Raw genomic sequence first — 16,941 nt, 5'->3', positions numbered from 1 at the left:
ATGTAGTTTAATGCCAGGGAAGAACACCAGCTCTCATACCAACTCCTTGAGGCTCTTGCCCATACAACTTTAATAAAAAAACATGCATTTTTTTTTGTGCACCGCTTCCATTTCATTCCATAGCTCAGTAAGATGAAAATCACCAAAAGCAAAGCATTAGGGAGGCTGCACAAAATCTGCTTATTTTCCACCTGAAAGTGTCATAATTACAGTAGCTAGAGAAGAGGCAGGAGCAACTCTGGAGCAAACACAGGAGGTGCCAGGCAGTCCAGAACAGGGAGGAACTGCAGTGTGTTTATAAGGATCTGACTGTGGAACAGGGCTGTGCAAACAGAAGGGGTATTTGGGTAAGGAGAGCTTCATTGTGAGCACAACTCTCCCCATTTCCTTTGGAAAATTCAGGACTCAGGCTAAGGCATGAATTCACTACAGGCCTTGTTTTCTCTGCTTTTAGCCCAGCTGCTCCCTCCCAAGCCCCTCAGTGCCACCTCCAGCTGACTGCCCTTTGATACACACTGACCAGCTGCTGTCTCACAAGGGCAATACTTAGATCAGGATTGCACAAAGGCACTTCCAGCCCTGAGCAGCTGAGCTGAGCCGTTCCAACCCTCCAAACTCCCAGCAGCACACTGAGATTAAGAGGATGGGCCCTCAGCCCTACTTCCGGAATTCTCCAACTCCCATTCAAAGGAGTTTGGCTGAAAAGGGGATTCCCACCCACTCTGGATTCATGCCCCTCAGGACACTGCTGATGAAAAGCTGCATGACTTGTCAAGCCCCAGTGCTGGAGCAGCCTTTGAGCAGAAAAGCCAGCTGCAGCTCCTGTGAACTCACTCAGACCAAGTTTTCCTTCACCACCTCTGCTATTGTGGGAAACTGACCTACACATCTCCTGGATGGTGGTTTGAGGGAATGGCTGGTTGGATAGAGCAGAAATTGATTAATGGAATGAGAACAATTATGAATGGCACAGGCAGGGATAAAAAAAATGCATTCAGAATGTCTTTAATCATATAACACTAAAACTTCTTTACAGTGTCATGGCAATCTACACTTCACCATCTGTTCAAATTTGGTTCTGCCCCCATTTTTCAAATACAGAATAAAAATGACATTTTAAAACAGAACACATGGCTGTTTCTACAAGACTTCACTGCTTCAAGTGATTATTTTTTGCCTGTTAGTCTTGTATAAACTTCTTAAATCAACATAATTCTTTCCATAAGAATTGTAAAAGATAAAGCTCTCTCCTCCATACCCTCAGACCTTTGTGACATGGTTAGGTGTGCCTTCTGCTTTAGGATGGCAGCTTTTCTTCCAGGCTCAGTATGCACCCCAGAAATGGAAAGTTGGGGGGGAAGGGAGGGGCAGGGGGGGATAATGAGTTACTTTAGGAGTATCTGAGTGTAATAAAGTTGAGAGGTTAGCTAGAAAGATTATATTTGGGGCAGAAGGATGCAACAGGCATCCACCAGGGCTTTGGAAGATATTCTGCACTACATTACACACGGAGGGATTTTGTTATGGACCATCAAAGAAGCTGTTGCCACGAAAGACAGAAGAGACAATCTTCCCAGTGGAATTGATGGTGCCCTCGCTGTCCGAGCTGGACTCGGAGTCGCTGCTCCCCGAGTAGGCGCCCAGGCCAGGCAGGATCCCAATGCACACGGCTGCTGAGGGACAATGCACCGTGGAGCCTCCCACTGAGCTGCTCCCCAAGGCAACACAGGAGGGCTTTTCTGCAAGACAGAAACCTCAGTCAAAAATTAGAGTGCAGGAAAGGGCTTTCAATCAGCCCAGGAACTGCCACGTGTCACTCACCTGCTTTTCCCACATAAGCAGGGTATGATTTCAGGATTTAATTAAAGCATAAGGCAGGTTTATGCTGTAATAAAAGCATTCTGACAGGAAGGACTTGCTACCTCAGGGGATTTTTTCCTTCTCATCACTAGTTTAAGCCCAGCTCTATGCTGGCATTACAGACTTTTTTATTCTAAAGTTGTCAGTTTGATGCTTGTCAAGTACCAAACCCACTAAATAAGAATAAATGCACTGCTTTGAGTAATTGAGTATTTTTTGTTTTGTAATATAACAGCATAGTTGAGAAAAAGTTTTATTCCATTATTCTGCTAGTCAACATCTCCCATCTTTCATGGCTAATTAATTATTTCTGCTGTTCTGAAAGTTTACCGAACAGAAGGAGATTCAGGAAGTGCCTTGGGTTGTCATCACACAACTGCAGCTCACCCCATTTGTGTCAGAGTATCTTGACAGCAAGTCAATTGCAGCCCTGTCAGCTAAAGCTGAAACACAACTTAATTTTTCTTCTAGTTCCCCACAATTTTCTGAAACAAATTGATTTCAGGATGGACGGAATCACTTCAGATCATAAAGCTGAAGTGGATGTATACAAATACAGGCAATGCTGCTGTGAAGAGGAAGGGGATGATGAGTTCTCCATGTCTCCTGCCCACAGAGCAAGCACTAGGCTTGAAATGCCCTAAGGACAATTCCATTAGTTATCAGGTTAAACTCTTTCAGATTAATAAACTCTCAAAGGAAGGTGGACAGTATATGTGGAGACTTAAGAGCTCCTTAGACAAACATCTGTCAGGGCTGGTTTGGGCAGGGAACATCCTGATAACCTGCAGAGGTTCCCTGCAGCCCTGTTTTCCAGGAAGGCTGTCAGCAGCCACACTTACCATTTCTACTGCTTTAAAAGAGAACGTTGCTTTGCCAACCAAAGTCCATGCTGTCTTGCCCAGTGAAGGAACAGAAAAGCAAAGCCTCTATGAGATTTAACCCCAACTCAGCTGCTGTTCAGTGACAGACACAGAGCTTTCCACAGGCAGAAGTTGGGACATACCTGGATTCTTTTCCTCGTGGTCAGTGTCTAGTTTCAATCTCTTGACACTGTTACCACCATCTGAACTGTGGAAAAAAATAACAGTGTCTTGTTCTTCATATGCAAACACTTAATTACTGTGAAGTCATTGTTACATCTTTGCCTCAAATGCTACAGCAGATGCCAGCAGGGGCCCCTGATGACCATCACCACTTTCAACTGCCTTTAACTGAGGCTCCTTGGAGAACATGCAGGATCCAAGGAAGCACCAACACCTACACTACAAGTATCCCTTGTTAACCTGGGAAAGGAACACACCTCTTAGAGTTGAAGTCAAACCCCTTGCACAGCAACCTGGAGCTGCCTGTTCAGCAGGATGTGCCCCACGGGAAACTGGGAATGACTACCTGAGCTTCAGACACCCACCTGGCCACAGCCTTGCACATGTGGATGATTATCACACTTGCTGGTGCCAACATCCATGGCTTTTCCCTTGCAGGGCTTCCTTCCCCTCCTTCAAGCACAAAGAGAGCCTGTTCTAAAACATCTAGAAATCTTACACCCAGTAAGCTCAGACAGTCTTACAGCAAGTGACAGAGCTGCAGTGTCCACAAAAGTCCTTTTTGGGTCCAAAGTGGCATTGGGAGAAAGGAGCATGACTTGGACTTCTGACTCTTCAGAGCTTCTCCCCTGTCACTGCTATTTCCCCCCAACTCCTGCATGTTCCCAATGCTAAGGCATCCACATAAACAAATGCTTCCCAGATTCTGCAGTGATGAACTGATGAAGCATGAGCATTAGTATGCATTAACTCTTTTCTGTCCCTATCAGAACATGCAGTACAGATGAAAGGTTATTCTGTGCAGAGAGCTTTTAATAGTAATACATCCTTTACAGGAAATTACAAAGCTCAGGGAGCAGATGTTGAGCTCACACTACACTTGCTTTGGGCCACTTTGCAATAAAAGATAAGATGGCAAAAATAGAAGACTGCAAAGCAAGTCTGCAATGGCACTGACATGTCAGTTAAGATGCTCTCTTTAAACAGATGCCATCTGCAGACTTTAGAAGTACCGTTAAGCACATGCCAGCTCCTTTTCTACATCCTACTGGGTTAAGTACTATTAGTTACAAGACAAAAACAACATTTTTGGCTGCTTGTTATCAGCACAGGGTTTTTCTTTTCTCTCTTCCCAAAACCCAAACTATCACCCAACCCCACAGACATGAGGTGGTGGAAGTGCTTACTTCAGTTTTCAGACATGCAATTAACTGCTGTACTGGGAGCTAAACATCACCCTACAAGATAAGCTTCTAAAATAATCTCACATTCCCCGAGACGATTCGAACACACTGCACTTTGAGATGTCAGTAATCATTTGAAGTATTAGATGATTCATCTAGGGGAAATAAGTCTGGTCCCACATGCCTGGTTTCTCCATAACCTGTAGTACACCAGCAGCTGTGTTTGCAGGCCAAGATCAAAGCAGCAAGCACATCACAAACCCAGCTGGGATGGAAAGGGTGATGATGTATCAGTGTAAATCCATTAAAACAATCCATTTTAAACACAGGTAAAGTTGGCTGATAAATTAGGCAACCTGAATGAAATTGCATTTGTGAGGCGACACTGATATCTACAAACAGAGATGTAAAATAGATTTCCTCAAACCCCAAGCAGGATTGCCCAAGCCTGGCACTCTAAAATGAAGATCCTGCCCACTTGCTTTACACACACTTATCTATTTGATTTGCTTCATGTTTTTCCCCACAGTTTGTGAGAGCCTATAGAAACAAGACTGGTCTTTTCTTATACCTTCCCCCTTTTTCTTTAGGGCTAAGGTTTACACCTCACTCTCTGGAGGCAGTTTTGGCCTGTCTCCCTTTACACTGCTAACTGGGTTCCGTTCCTCATGAATTTATAGAAGTGTGAAACTAACCTTCTGTGTTTCACAGCTCCTGCCAACAGCTTTGCCTGAGAAAATTTGTTCTTGTTTTCCACTGACTTCATGGGCAATTTCTTCTCAGTTTCCTTCTTTGGGTCCATACTGACTCCCACTTTAGTGAGAGTGCTGTGAATTAAGGGTTAAGGATCAGCTGGGAAGGAATGGGGAGAACAGACATTTCCTCCCTGATATATTTAGCCAGCTCTGCTGACAGCAGTGACTGAAGTTCACTCACATATTCTATCAAAATAAACTTATTTGTGATGACATTGAGCTGGTAGCCTCAGCCAGAAGAGAAGATACTTTGCCCTCTAGGTTTGGAGCTTTCTCTGGTATCAGGACCAGCTGTCCCTGTGAGGATGTCCAGGCAGCAGCCTGGGAGGGGCTGTTCTGAAGCCAGAAAGGTGTAACCAGCACCCATGAACATATCCACCATCCTGCCTTTTCCACGAGGCCTTAGAAAAGCAAAAAAAGGTCAGGCTGGACCAAAAGAAACCAAAAAGGCAATGCAGTACTTCCCCTTCTATAGGGATCAACACATTTGTAATTCAAATTTGCTGCTCCACACTCTAATCCTTACCAGAAATCTAAGGAGAAATACATGCCCTCACTTCCACTCCTCAAACCCTCTTTTTGCTGAGCCCAGCAGATTTCAGCCTAGCAAGACAGAACAGTTCCATTTTTGGGTTTGGTCTTTAGCACTCCACCTTTCCAGCTCCTCTCTCTGTAAGGACCACAAAGATTCTACTGCTGGTCTGAGCATCAATCCCAAGAGAAAGGAGACATTGATTAAGGGGAACTGTGATCCAAGATCCACCCAAAAAAGACTGTAACTGCCCAGAAAAGCTAAGTAGATTAAAAAAGTGTTAGCAAGGTGGAATGCAGCTGAAACCTATAATGAAGTGGAGAAGCTCAAGCAGGTTCTCAGATAGGATAAGAAGGAGCAGGGTTTGTTTATTAGGGCACACTCTGCACACACTGAACATATCTCCTGGTGTGATGAAGGGAAATCTGTCAAAGACCCTGTTTGTAGATGAGGTGCCAGAAAAGTCACGCAGAATTCTGCAAAAATTTTAACTGCACAGGCAAAGGCATATTAACTTAGTTTAAAAGCATGTTTTTAAAATCCAATCTAGTATTTTAATTGTTTCTCCTCTGACTACAGTTAAACAAGCTGGAGTTTCACAGATGCCCCAGTCATTGCAGACATATATTGGATAGTGAATTTCACATTGATGGCCCATATATTTGAAGCCATAGCCTTTTCCCCCCCACTGAACATCTGAAAATCAAAACCTTTCAGACTTTGCTTTGAAGTAAGAAAGACACCCAGTCTCCAATCCCTTTACAGACAGGAATGTTCAGATGCCATTTATTATTTGATTTTCCTAAGGATACAGCAGCAACCCAGACTGTTCCTTACTTCAACCAAAAGTCTTCTCAGCCCAAACCACTGTTCAATTTTATCTATTTTTGAGATGGCACAGGAGTGCCATCCTGTGGCTGTCTGAAGTCATCAGAGAGCTCCTTGTGCTGAACATGATTTGATGTTGCCACACAATTCTTCCACACACTGCAGTGCTCAACTGCCACATTCAGGTCCATTACCTTGTTATATTCTAAGTCTGACTGAGGAACTCAAAAGCTTTTCTTTTAAAGATACCAAATTACAGGCTTTTAGCTTCCATCCAGGATGGCATTCTCCTAAACCTCCTCAACTAGAAAGGCACAGCACATTGTTAGTAGGTATTTTATACATCCTGCTGTCATTAGCAAATGTAATGCTACAGCCAGCCAAGAAGTGTTCCCTCTCAGGAAGACAACATTAGAAATAAACCTCTCAATCTTAAATATTAACTGCACTAAACAAGCTGTCTTCAGTAAACCCAGCTTCTTGGAGGGGGGACTGTTCCTATTTAGATAGCAGTAAAGACAAGCTGATCTTGCTCTCAAATACTTCTTGGAAATAGCTTAAAAATATTTGTAAATCTTTATCTGAACAGGGGGGTCTGGATAAGGTAAGGAACAAACAAACCCAGTTGTTCATGCAGGAGAAAGAAAAATTCCTATTCATCCATGCATATGAATTTCTTATGCTCAAGAGTACATTAAAATATTCCAAGGCATATTTATCCTGAGGATGTATAATTTTGTGATTGTTCAACCTGAAAAATTAAGAAAAAAACATCTCTGTACTTGAATATTGACACAGTTTTTACCATGAAATTAATGCCTCTGGGTAGCTTAAATTAAATGCTATTGCAGGAAAAAGAGCAAATAGTGAAATCTAGTGGGTTGACATTGCTCTCATTAATTTGAAAGAGCACTTAAACAGCACCTATAGAAACAGCACAGTGGTTTTTGTCACTGCAGTGATAAACCATTAGTAACAACCTGCAGAAGCAAAGACCACTTTTGCATTTCAGAGCACCACCAAAAATTTCAAACACAATTTTGCAGGTTGCTTGAAATATTATACTTAAATAAAAAGAATTTTAAAATATGGGCAATACTTTTGATTTTCTCACAAGATGAGGTGACTATATACATTCTCCCTTCCTCTACTCCATCAGTTTAATTTTTACAGTAAGACTTCAGATTCAGAGCCACCAATATTAGTAAGAGTGTCAAGACTGAGCTAAGATGGTCTGTACATCTTGATCAGGCTCTTCAGGAATCTGTGTGTTATGTGGTCAGTTCAAGGCAACTTAAGATTCCCTCAGGGCTGGTATGGCTCACCCCAGATGTACATGACATAACAAGAGCTGTCAGCTGTTCCCACAGTACAATCTCACACTGCACAACCCTGGATCAGCCAGCCCCACAAGCAACCATCACCAAAACTAAATACATCCATGAATATCCCATGAACAGATCCAGCAAATCAAGAAAATACTCCAAATCCATCAGCTAGCTGCAGCCTATTTCTGAAGTTAAAAAAATGCATCAGGACTGCCATTTCACAAACACTCCTGAGCTAATTGAGATGTTCTTCACAAAACATGCTCCAAATTGTAAATCATTGACTAACACAAGGTAAGACCAATCTCTGTAGTACCAGCACTATTCAATTTTATTTGCTGACTGGTTTTGGTCACCTCCTTGTGTCCACAAACTTACCTATACTAAAGCTTTCCTGAGCACTTGTGTTTTGTTCACCTATAACTCAAAAGCAATCTAGACAAGGAAACCATCAGATTCTGCATAGGTTCAGTAAACCTTAAAAAAGCAACATTTTGCTTAGCACAGAAATTCTCAAATCATTCCAGCCTCCCTTGACTGGCACTGATTAGAGAGGAAAAACACCCTATATGATTTTCTAGCATATCTACAAGAAAATTAGGCAAATTTTACAGCAAAGCCAAACTGTCCTGTTCTTAATCCTGCCTACAAGTGTGCACTACCCAAAGGAGCCAAGACTCCATGGACACTGACTTCCCAGAAGAAAATCAGCATGTCTGCTCACTTGTATTTAATTTCTCATCCTGCAGGTATCAGCAAGGGAGAAAGCACCTTATACTCCAAGAAGAATAACAGAAAGAGCAATCCACACATTATTTCAGACAGAAATGTTAAGATCAGGCAATATACAGTTAAAAAAAAGAGTGTGTAATTTTCCATAAGACAAAAGCAAAAGATTAGAAATAATACACTGTTTTTTCTTTATGTTCCCTTTCTCTTTTAAATTATGGTATTTCATGACCTCACTAACAGAAAAAAACCAAACTCCAAAAAACCACAACCAAACCCCAAAACAACGCAGAGGGGAGAAGGAAAGGATCAAAGAAGAGGGAGTTGAGGGGGAATATCAAACATTGAAGGCGTCTGTCAAAGCTACAATGAAGCCATTAAACTCTGAAAGTGTATCACTATACACAATCTGTAAAGCAGCTTAATCAAAAGAATGTCAACTGACAGGACAAACTACAGCCCACTCTTACCCTCCTCTAGGTAACCACCAGCCACTTTAGTGCAAAGGATATTCTGTATTCATTTAGTTCTTTCAGCTCTTCTTCCCTTCGTTGTTTTTCTAGTAGCTCTTGCTGCCGAGAAACCTCATCAAGGAAATGTGTCTCATCTTCATCTAAGCCTCTTACCATATTTTCTGAATAAAGAAAGAAGAAATTTGTTGGTTTCAGACACCAAGTCTAAGTCTGTCTCCTCTGAATGCTCTTAAACCAACCAATAACTAAAAAAACCACACTACTTCTCCCCTCAAAAGAAGTACATTTTCTTAGAGCAAACGATTCCAACCTAATTAGTTTTAAAACCTGTTCAAAAATTTTAAAAAAGTAGAAGCAAGACAACTCCTAATTTCCAAATAAAACCAAATTCTTTCTAAACATGCTACCCTCCTTTAAGGAAAGTACGTGCTAGTACAGCAGGAAGGTCTTTTTTATTTACTGTTCTGCAAATGTTCAGTGCTTCTTGAGCAAATTATTTCATTGGAATGAAAATAAAGAGAATGTTTCAGGAAGACCAAATCTTGCTGTTTGTAGTCATCATCAGAAATCTTAGCCCAAACATCACCTTTAATCCTCATTAAAGTTTAATTCCATATTTTAGGCTTTTACATGAAGACACCATATTTTTAATCTTCACCCATACATGCAAGCCCTAGTCACTTTGAGGGTAAAGTAGGAAATCCATTTACACCAATAATTGGCAAGCTTGTGACTGGCAGAAAAGCTCTGGAAATCAATGATCATTTGAGGTTACTTCATAAAAGCCAATCCCTGCTCCTTCCAACTCATGCAGAGCTCATTCATAAATCTTTAAACAGTAACTTGTAGCACTCACTACTACTACTGAGGACCCCTTCAGAGAGCAAAAGCAGTGACACTCAGGACATTTTTTGAAGCAAGTGACATGAATTAATCCCATTTTCTGCCTGACTCATCTGCAAACAAGGAGGAGCAGCCACTGAGGTCCTTTGAGCTGAGGTTTTATTGAGGTTCTCTCCCAGGCACTCTGCAGCAGGTTTTGTTCTCCAGGTTAGCTGGTGTCTGACATTCTGCTGTGGTTGCATTAAAAGCAGAGGTGGGTTTACTTCTCAGGGCTACTTCCCACTCCAGTACTTGGATTACCAAAGCAAAGGTGTTGCAGATCTCATATAACTGGCCAAGAAAAACTATTCATTTAGACAGTTATTAGAAGCACTTCCTGTACAGACTGACAGCAGTCAATTTTTGGGTGGCTCCTTCAGCAAGAATTGCTCAGTCATGTTACCAAAAATGACTGGGATCAAAAGTCTACAGAAGTTTACTGGAAACTCTAGGTGAAAAGAATCTTGTAGGTGCAGCTGGAGACTTTACTGCATTAAAGCTGCTGTCTGTACTTGCCACTTTTCAAATGGCAAGCACTTTTCTATAAAACCAGAAATCCGAACATTTCATTAGAAGAATCAAACATCTACTTCTAAAGAATCAGAGCATGTAAATTTACTTCTTCCAAATCATAATCTTATCTTTCAAATCACTTTTAGTCACATAATTATGGCTTGGAAATGTAATAGCTGCTCTAACAACATTTCTTTAATTGATTCAAGCATGTGTTAAAGCATGAGTTCAAGAGCCACAAAACCACAATACTTTTCCATTATTTGTGGATTGCTATCAAGTTTGTTTGGGATTTTTTTGGGGTTTTTTAATTTTATATGCAATATAAGCTCAGTACTCCACACTTTACAGGCATGCAGCTTTATAACTGCAAACACTTTTTGAGTTTTGCATGTGTGCAGTGCTGCATCAGTGTCCAGAAGGTGCTCCTTTAAAAATCCAGGATTTCAGTAATTCTCTCCTGAAGCTTTTGTTTCTCTCTCAGAGAGGGAGACAAAACACACAGATATGTCCTCTACTCAGAAGCTGTGCACAGCTGTTGCATACAACACAGTTTGCAGTTTGCAAATACAATGCAGTTTGCTACTTACTGAATTTAAATTGCTCCTCAAACTCCTGCTGCTTCTTTTCTCTCTGCTCCTGGAGCCTTTCATACAAGGACCGTGGGTCATAGGCTTCCTCTGGGCATTCTAAAAGGAACAAATCAGGAAGGGAGACCATGTTAGAAACACTAAACCACCAACAGTTCTCAGTTCCTTCATGTAAAAACCATTTCAATTACAGAATATAAAAAGACATTACTTTTAATTTCTATTTCCCACAAAAGTGTAAAATTCTCAGATCTTTTTCCTGTAATTACTGACATGAGCAGCACTTCCCCTGGAGAGAGCACAGCCCCTTCCCACACAGTGCAGCCACCCTCTGCTTCAAGATTTCAGTACAAGGTGCAGAGGTGCAGGATGGAGATGCTCCAAGTAGGCAGCCTAACAAGGAAACTTGTGCTCTTGACACAGGTAAGCCCAGGATGAAACAAACTGCTTCTCTAAGTCCTAGGTGTCTCCTTCCAGAATTTCTATTTCCCACAAAAGTGAAAAATTCTCAGCTCTTTTCCCTGTAATTAGTAAATTTAGCCCATACCTTTTGGGTCCTCAGGTTTTCGGACCTTTTCCCATTCCTCTTGCCTTCTCTTTCGTCGCTCCTCTAGCTCTGCTTCAGACACGAACCTCTTGTTAATCACCAGGTCAGCAGTGCCATCTCCCCCTTCCATTGTGGAATACTGTCTGCTAAAAACACAATCAGGAGTCTGATCATGCTTTTCAATGAGTCATTATTAAATATCCTAAAATACAGACCTGCTGCCCTTACAATAACTTCAGTTCTCTAAAGAACACTGCATAGCAAGCAGTGACTGCAATCAGTCACTGCATAACTGCTAAGACTAATAAGCATCATCTATTACTCCTTCTTTACTCTTTTTTCATAATTATTTCTTTCCTGCTAGTTGTCTGCCTCAGGCTGCTCTTCTGAATGTCATGTTCTAATGGATTTACTTTGCTTAAATAAATATTAAAAAAAAAAAATTAAACACCCTCACCTACACTCTCATCCTTTTATTTCTGTTCCTCCACATATGTTCTGAAAAAAAAATAAAGTGATGGCAAAACATCAAATCCCAAGTTCTTTTTGGCCAGCCTATGAAACTTTGAGAAAGCTTGCCTGTTTTCAGTTGTTGAATGCACATATTTACAAGTGATTAACAGTGAAATTTTGGAAATTAGCAACTCTACTGGTTTTGGCTGGGACAGTGCTAAACTTTCTAGTAGCTGGTACAGCTCTGGTGTTTGGGCTTGGTGTGACAAGAACATTGATAACACCCTTAGTTTTAGCCTCAGTCAAGGACTCCTCAGTGTCTCACACTTAGCCAGTGAGGAGCTACACAAGAAGCTGTGAGGGAGCCAGGACAGCTCTCCTGAACTGGCCAAAGGGATATTTCACAGAACCATGACCACACAACACCGTGCCCAGTATGCAAACTGGGGGTACCTGGCTGGGAGGTCAACAGCTGAGTAAAAGAGGGCTAAAACAGAGCAGGGGTTAGAAAATGAGCAGCACTTCCCCTGGAGAGAGCACAGCCGCTTCCCACACAGTGCAGCCACCCTCTGTTTCAAGATTTCAGTACCAGGTGCAGGGTGGAGATGTTCCAAGTAGTCAGCCTAACAAGGAAACTTCTGGTCCTGACACCTGTAAGCCCAGGATGAAACAAACTGCTTCTCTAAGTCCTAGGTGTCTCCCTCCAGAATTATTCTGCCAGCTCCATGCTACACCATGAACCCCTAATGCCTGTTTCTGTTTCAAGCCTCTTCATCAAAACTGTGCACGGAAGCACAACATAAACACAACACACAGAGCTGTTCATTTAAAGATAAGCAAACATAACTTTTTTCTAGTTTATCATCTCCCTGGTATAACTGCAGCAAGTTAAGGACTGCAGATGACTGCCCACAGTTCTGCCAAGTACTGCTCATTTGGGATCTCACCCTGCCTGCATTTCAGCACAGAGGAGATCCCAGAACAGTCACTTTTCCAAGGAGGAAGGGATGCAGAAACCCAAATAAGGGAAGAAACCTGTTTATCATCCTTCCTTCATACCAGAAGGAACCAGTCCTGCGAGAAGTCCTGAAATCCTTACAAAAACTGATACTTTTGTGGGGTATTGCTTGTAACAAAAATTTAAAAATTGAAGTCTCAGGAGAAATCCAGGTTAGAGCACTGGGCAAATATTTGTTAGAGCAGGATGCATTCTTAAGGTTAGAATTACTAAAGGAAGACAAAAGAATTCTCTTAAGAGCTGGGGACAGGAAGGACAGATTCAGGGCTGGTGGTTTTATCTTCTTTAAGCTTCAATTTCTTTCTTTTTTTAATATCTAACAAAAAATCCACCCCAAGACCCTAAGTCCACTTTCCAGAAAGCATGGAAGACTTGCTCCTTGAGTGTAATTTCTGAAGGTGGCTCAAGCTGGAAACCTAGAGAGATGATAAAAATTGAATCTCACTGCTGAATACAGGTCCTGATCACAAGGCCAGCTTTCCTATCCAAGTGCTGCATAAACAACATGATTTGTTTCTCCACTTGTGTCATCTCAACCAATATATTTAGAGGGGAAACAAAAGGTTCCGATACAATGGTGACAGAAAGTAATAAAAGCCAACTGAGAGAAAGGGATTCTGCAAGGACACAGTATCCTCTGGGGACTACAGCCTTCAGCAGCAAACCACCTGGATCAGTCAGTTCACTCAGACAATATGTTTTAAGATACATGAATTGATACATCAGCTAAACCATGATTAATGTTTAATTATGCCCTGAGATGCGGCAATAATGTTTCCAACACCAGCCTGAAAACTGGTGTCTGACAGTGACAATCCCATCTTGGGGAAAAAAGATGAAGGGGAAAAATCCCATCAAGCAGCATCAAGGAAGTTCACTTGCACTTGTAAAGTTTGGTAATCTTGCTGTATTCTTTGCCCTCTCCCACCTGAAGCTAACACACACAAACCAGACCCAACAAAAACATGCACTTGGCAACTTTTCCCTATTTATCTATGTTTTCGTCGGGTGACTAGGTATTCTAGGGTTATGCTGTCACTGCAAATGACAAGAGTTTGTCACAGTTGTAAACCACATGTTTTTATAACACCAGATGGTAACACCCCCAGGATCACAAAACCTCCCGAACTTCACAACCCTTGCCACCACTTAGGCAGATGTAGAGCAGCGACGGTGTCTCGGGTACCCGAGGGCGACTTCCAACAGAGTCAGCCCTCTTTAAATACCAAACGCTACTTACCGACCCGTTCCATCAACCCACCGCTGGACTGGGTCGGGCAGCGCTCCCCGCACCGCATCAGCTGAGGCGCTGCGAGCTGAGCCCGGGGCCGCCCGGGGCCGGAGAGGATGAATCGGCCCCACCGGCCTGAACACGCCCCCGGGCCCCTGCGGTGCTCCCGGAGCTCGGTGCAGGGAACCGTCCCGGGCGTGCCGGGCTCGAGCTGCTCCGAGTCCTCTCCGCACCTTCTCTCCGGCCCCTCGTCCCAGCAGCGGCCGGGCGGCCCGCCGCGCTCGCGGGGCCCAGGCCCGGCCCTCCTCACCCCTGCACCCCCAGGGCCGGGCGGCCCGGCCGCAGCCGCTATCCCCGCCCCTGGGCGCTTCCTTCGGCCCCACCGCCCCGGGCCCGCCCCGGGCCCGCCCCCGGCACGTACCGCGGCCCCTCACAGCGAGCGGCACCGCCGGGCCCGCAGCGCCGCCATTGACCCCGCTCCCCTCCGCCGGCCGCCCCGTCCCTTCCGCCCGCCGCAGCGAACCAAGCGAGCCCTTCCTTCGGCGGCCCCGCCCCCGCGGCAGCCAATCCCCGCCGCTCTTACGGCGGGCAGAGCGTCGAGCGGAGCGGGCAGGGGGTTGGCCGCAGGGAGGACGTCAGGGCGTCCCCGCGCCGCGATTGGGCAAAGCTCCGTGGCTGGGGCGGGGCCGAGGGCGGTGCGGGTCGCCCGGGAGACGGCGGGGGGCGCGGCCGCGGGCGGGGCGCGGCCGGGGGCGGGGCGGGGCCGCGCCGTGAGTCGCCTCCATCTTTCGGCACAAAGGAGCGGCGGCAGCGCCGGGCCGGGGCCGGGTAGGGGCGGAGGGCGCCCGGTCCGCTGCAGCTCCTCTGCTCTCCTGGTAGGGCTGTGCGGAGCTGAGGTGAGGCAGAGCGGACGTGGCCCGGCTGGCGGGTGGTGCGGGGCTGGAGTGGAGCGGGACGCGCATCGGGATGAGCAGAAGGGACAGCGGCGGGCTGGGTGCTGGTGGCCCCGCTGGCGGTTCCATTGCCGGCCGTGCGTCCATGAGTGAAGGCACTGTGCTCAGCCCTCCGCTCCCCCAGGGACCGCCGGCGCGGGTCCCGGTTGGGGCGGGGGCCCGGCCAGCGCAGCCCCGGGCAGCGGCCCGGGGTCCCGTCGGCTCCCGTGGTTGGTGCCGCTGCCCCCCAGGGATCCCCGGTTCCCCCGGCTGCCTCGCTGGGGCCGTCTGGGGTGGGCAAGCCGGGGTACGAGGCGGGTGGCCAAGGTGCAGCCCCCGGGCTGGCTGAGCTCTGGCGGAGGCCCCGGAGCTGGGCTGGCATGTAGAGCCGGGAGCTCGCTGGAGAAAGCGGCAGGAGGTGAATGAACGGGGGTTTGGCGAGCTGGGGCGCCCCGAGTGCGGCGCTGCTCGGGGCCCGGAGGGGTTGGGACTTCCTAACGGCGCCTCCTGGGTGCGGGGAGAGAGAGCTCCCGGGGCTCGTATGACTTGCAAAACATGGGCTTGTCTACAGCGGGTTTGGTGTGCGAAGGGAGAAATGCCATCGAATCGCGGAGTCACAGGCTCGAGGTGCTGCCCTGGCAGCGCTTGGCACGGCAGGGCTGCCGAGCCCTTGGACATTGGTACATCAGTGTGCTGAGTCCGGTCCTGAAAGCTGTTTATGGCTCGCAGTGGGAAAATGTTTCTGCACAGCAAGTTTTCTGGCTTTACAGAGGAGATGTGGAGGTGTGGAGCGGGCCCCCAAATGCGCTCTTTTACCTGGATCTTCTTTTACATTCTTAGGTGGTAGATGAGGCAGCGGCACCTTTGCCAGGGGTGCGGCAGCACCTCGGCTCTCCTCTCCCACTTCAGTTCCGATAAAGCAGGATTTTTTCACTGCTTGTATTATGTCCATATCGAGCATGAGTTTCTCTTTTAAGCATGAGTTTCTCTTTGATTCTGTCCTCCTGATCGCTGTTTCTGTCTCGCAGGCCTTCATTGACCCCCTCTTTTTAGAAATTGCCTTTTTTTATGTTCTGTGTAGCAGTAGGTGCACTGTCCCTTCTAGGTACAATCTTAGTGTAGGTCCCAGGAATGGCTGTAGTCACCTTACTTGTCATTTTCTGTTTCGTTTTTGCAAACTCTGATCCCTGAGCCCAGAGTTCATTTTGGTGCTCAGCCAGTGTTATCAGTTTTTCTCACACAATGAAACTTTGGTCCATGGAGAAACACAGACATAAGAGCTGCCTTTTCTCTCCTTTTCTCTGCTCTGATTTCTGAATGCTGGTGTGTTTGGTGGTTTGTTTTGTTTTTTTTTTCATTTTATGTCTGGGTCAGTGTTTGTTTTCTTCAATATAAGAGGTTTTTTTTTTTTCCCTACTTAGCACTAGCTTTGCCTCAGGATTTTAGTTTTTCTGTCCTTTGTCTTGCATTGAATGCATGTATTTGTTTTGGTGTTGTTTTCTTTTCTCATGCTGGTCCTCAGCTCAGTTCTACTTTTCTACTAATTTTCTGTACATCCATCACTGCTATGAGATTATTGTCACATGAAAACCTACATCCACTTGTTTACTGTAACCTTTCCTTGTTTTCTTCCTGGTATTAAAAAATTTGCTGTTTTCTTGTTAAACTCTACAGATTTTTAAACAGTGAATGTTCTCATCACCTTTGAGCCACCTGAAACGTTCCCTTGCATCTCATTTCCTCTTGGACTCCTGTATTTGACTGTGGATTTCCAGAGGACTGTGCATTCTCAAAAACTGTCGTATTATTTAAAGAGTCTGTGATGCTGTTAAATGTGTTTTTGTTTTGTATTTATCCAAATGCACAGAATTGATCTGTTCTTTGATCTAAATCTGGCCCATTCTTCTGTAAGCGCTTTTGCCTATGTCTTTGTTCTCTGCCCAAGTCCACTCAGCAAAACAGGCTCTTTCTCCTCCTGGCACCCATTCCTCTGTCCCTCCCTTTAGGACATTGGGGCACAAAGCAATAACAGCAATCTCT

The 16,941-nt window shown here is 45.1% G+C and overlaps 2 protein-coding genes across 6 annotated transcripts in view; one reads left to right on the top strand and one right to left on the bottom strand.

Annotated features, from left to right (window-relative positions):
* Positions 1 to 989: 989 nt before the first annotated feature.
* Positions 990 to 14,548, bottom strand: PSME3IP1 (proteasome activator subunit 3 interacting protein 1). Of its 4 annotated transcripts, XM_050978965.1 has the most exons (7): positions 14,391 to 14,548; positions 11,268 to 11,410; positions 10,721 to 10,819; positions 8,758 to 8,896; positions 4,786 to 4,917; positions 2,867 to 2,931; positions 990 to 1,739 (listed from the first exon to the last, which is right to left on the bottom strand). In XM_050978965.1, exons 2-7 carry the CDS (start codon positions 11,395 to 11,397, stop codon positions 1,522 to 1,524), a joined length of 783 nt encoding a protein of 260 aa, XP_050834922.1. In that variant the 5' UTR covers positions 11,398 to 11,410; positions 14,391 to 14,548; the 3' UTR covers positions 990 to 1,521. The 4 variants fall into 4 exon arrangements, with proteins under 4 accessions (XP_050834922.1, XP_050834919.1, XP_050834921.1 ...); XM_050978962.1 differs by lacking the exons at positions 2,867 to 2,931; positions 4,786 to 4,917; positions 8,758 to 8,896 and having other exon boundaries at positions 11,268 to 11,413; positions 14,391 to 14,537; XM_050978964.1 differs by lacking the exons at positions 2,867 to 2,931; positions 4,786 to 4,917; positions 8,758 to 8,896; positions 14,391 to 14,548 and adding an exon at positions 13,979 to 14,284 and having other exon boundaries at positions 11,268 to 11,413.
* A 173-nt stretch (positions 14,549 to 14,721) lies between these two features.
* RSPRY1 (ring finger and SPRY domain containing 1) overlaps positions 14,722 to 16,941 on the top strand; it is a 36,341-nt gene continuing 34,121 nt past the window's right edge. For both annotated transcript variants that reach the window (XM_030227606.2, XM_050978930.1), the window contains exon 1: positions 14,722 to 14,865. The gene's annotated coding sequence lies outside the window, so the exon portion shown is untranslated. The remainder of the gene's footprint in view (positions 14,866 to 16,941) is intronic.

The sequence above is a fragment of the Serinus canaria genome, chromosome 11 (assembly GCF_022539315.1).
Source record: "Serinus canaria isolate serCan28SL12 chromosome 11, serCan2020, whole genome shotgun sequence".
Lineage (NCBI taxonomy): Eukaryota > Metazoa > Chordata > Aves > Passeriformes > Fringillidae > Serinus > Serinus canaria.
Note: the sequence above shows the minus strand (reverse complement) of the source record. Positions and strands in the feature narration are given on the sequence as shown.

Excerpts from the sequence above, each read along its gene's own strand:
- PSME3IP1 (XM_050978965.1), bottom strand. The coding sequence starts at position 11,397 with ATGGAAGGGGGAGATGGCACTGCTGACCTGGTGATTAACAAGAGGTTC. Across the intron at positions 10,820-11,267 it reads AAAACCTGAGGACCCAAAAG|AATGCCCAGAGGAAGCCTAT; the intron begins GTATGGGCTAAA and ends TGTTCCTTTTAG. Across the intron at positions 8,897-10,720 it reads TGAGGAGCAATTTAAATTCA|AAAATATGGTAAGAGGCTTA; the intron begins GTAAGTAGCAAA and ends TTCTTTATTCAG.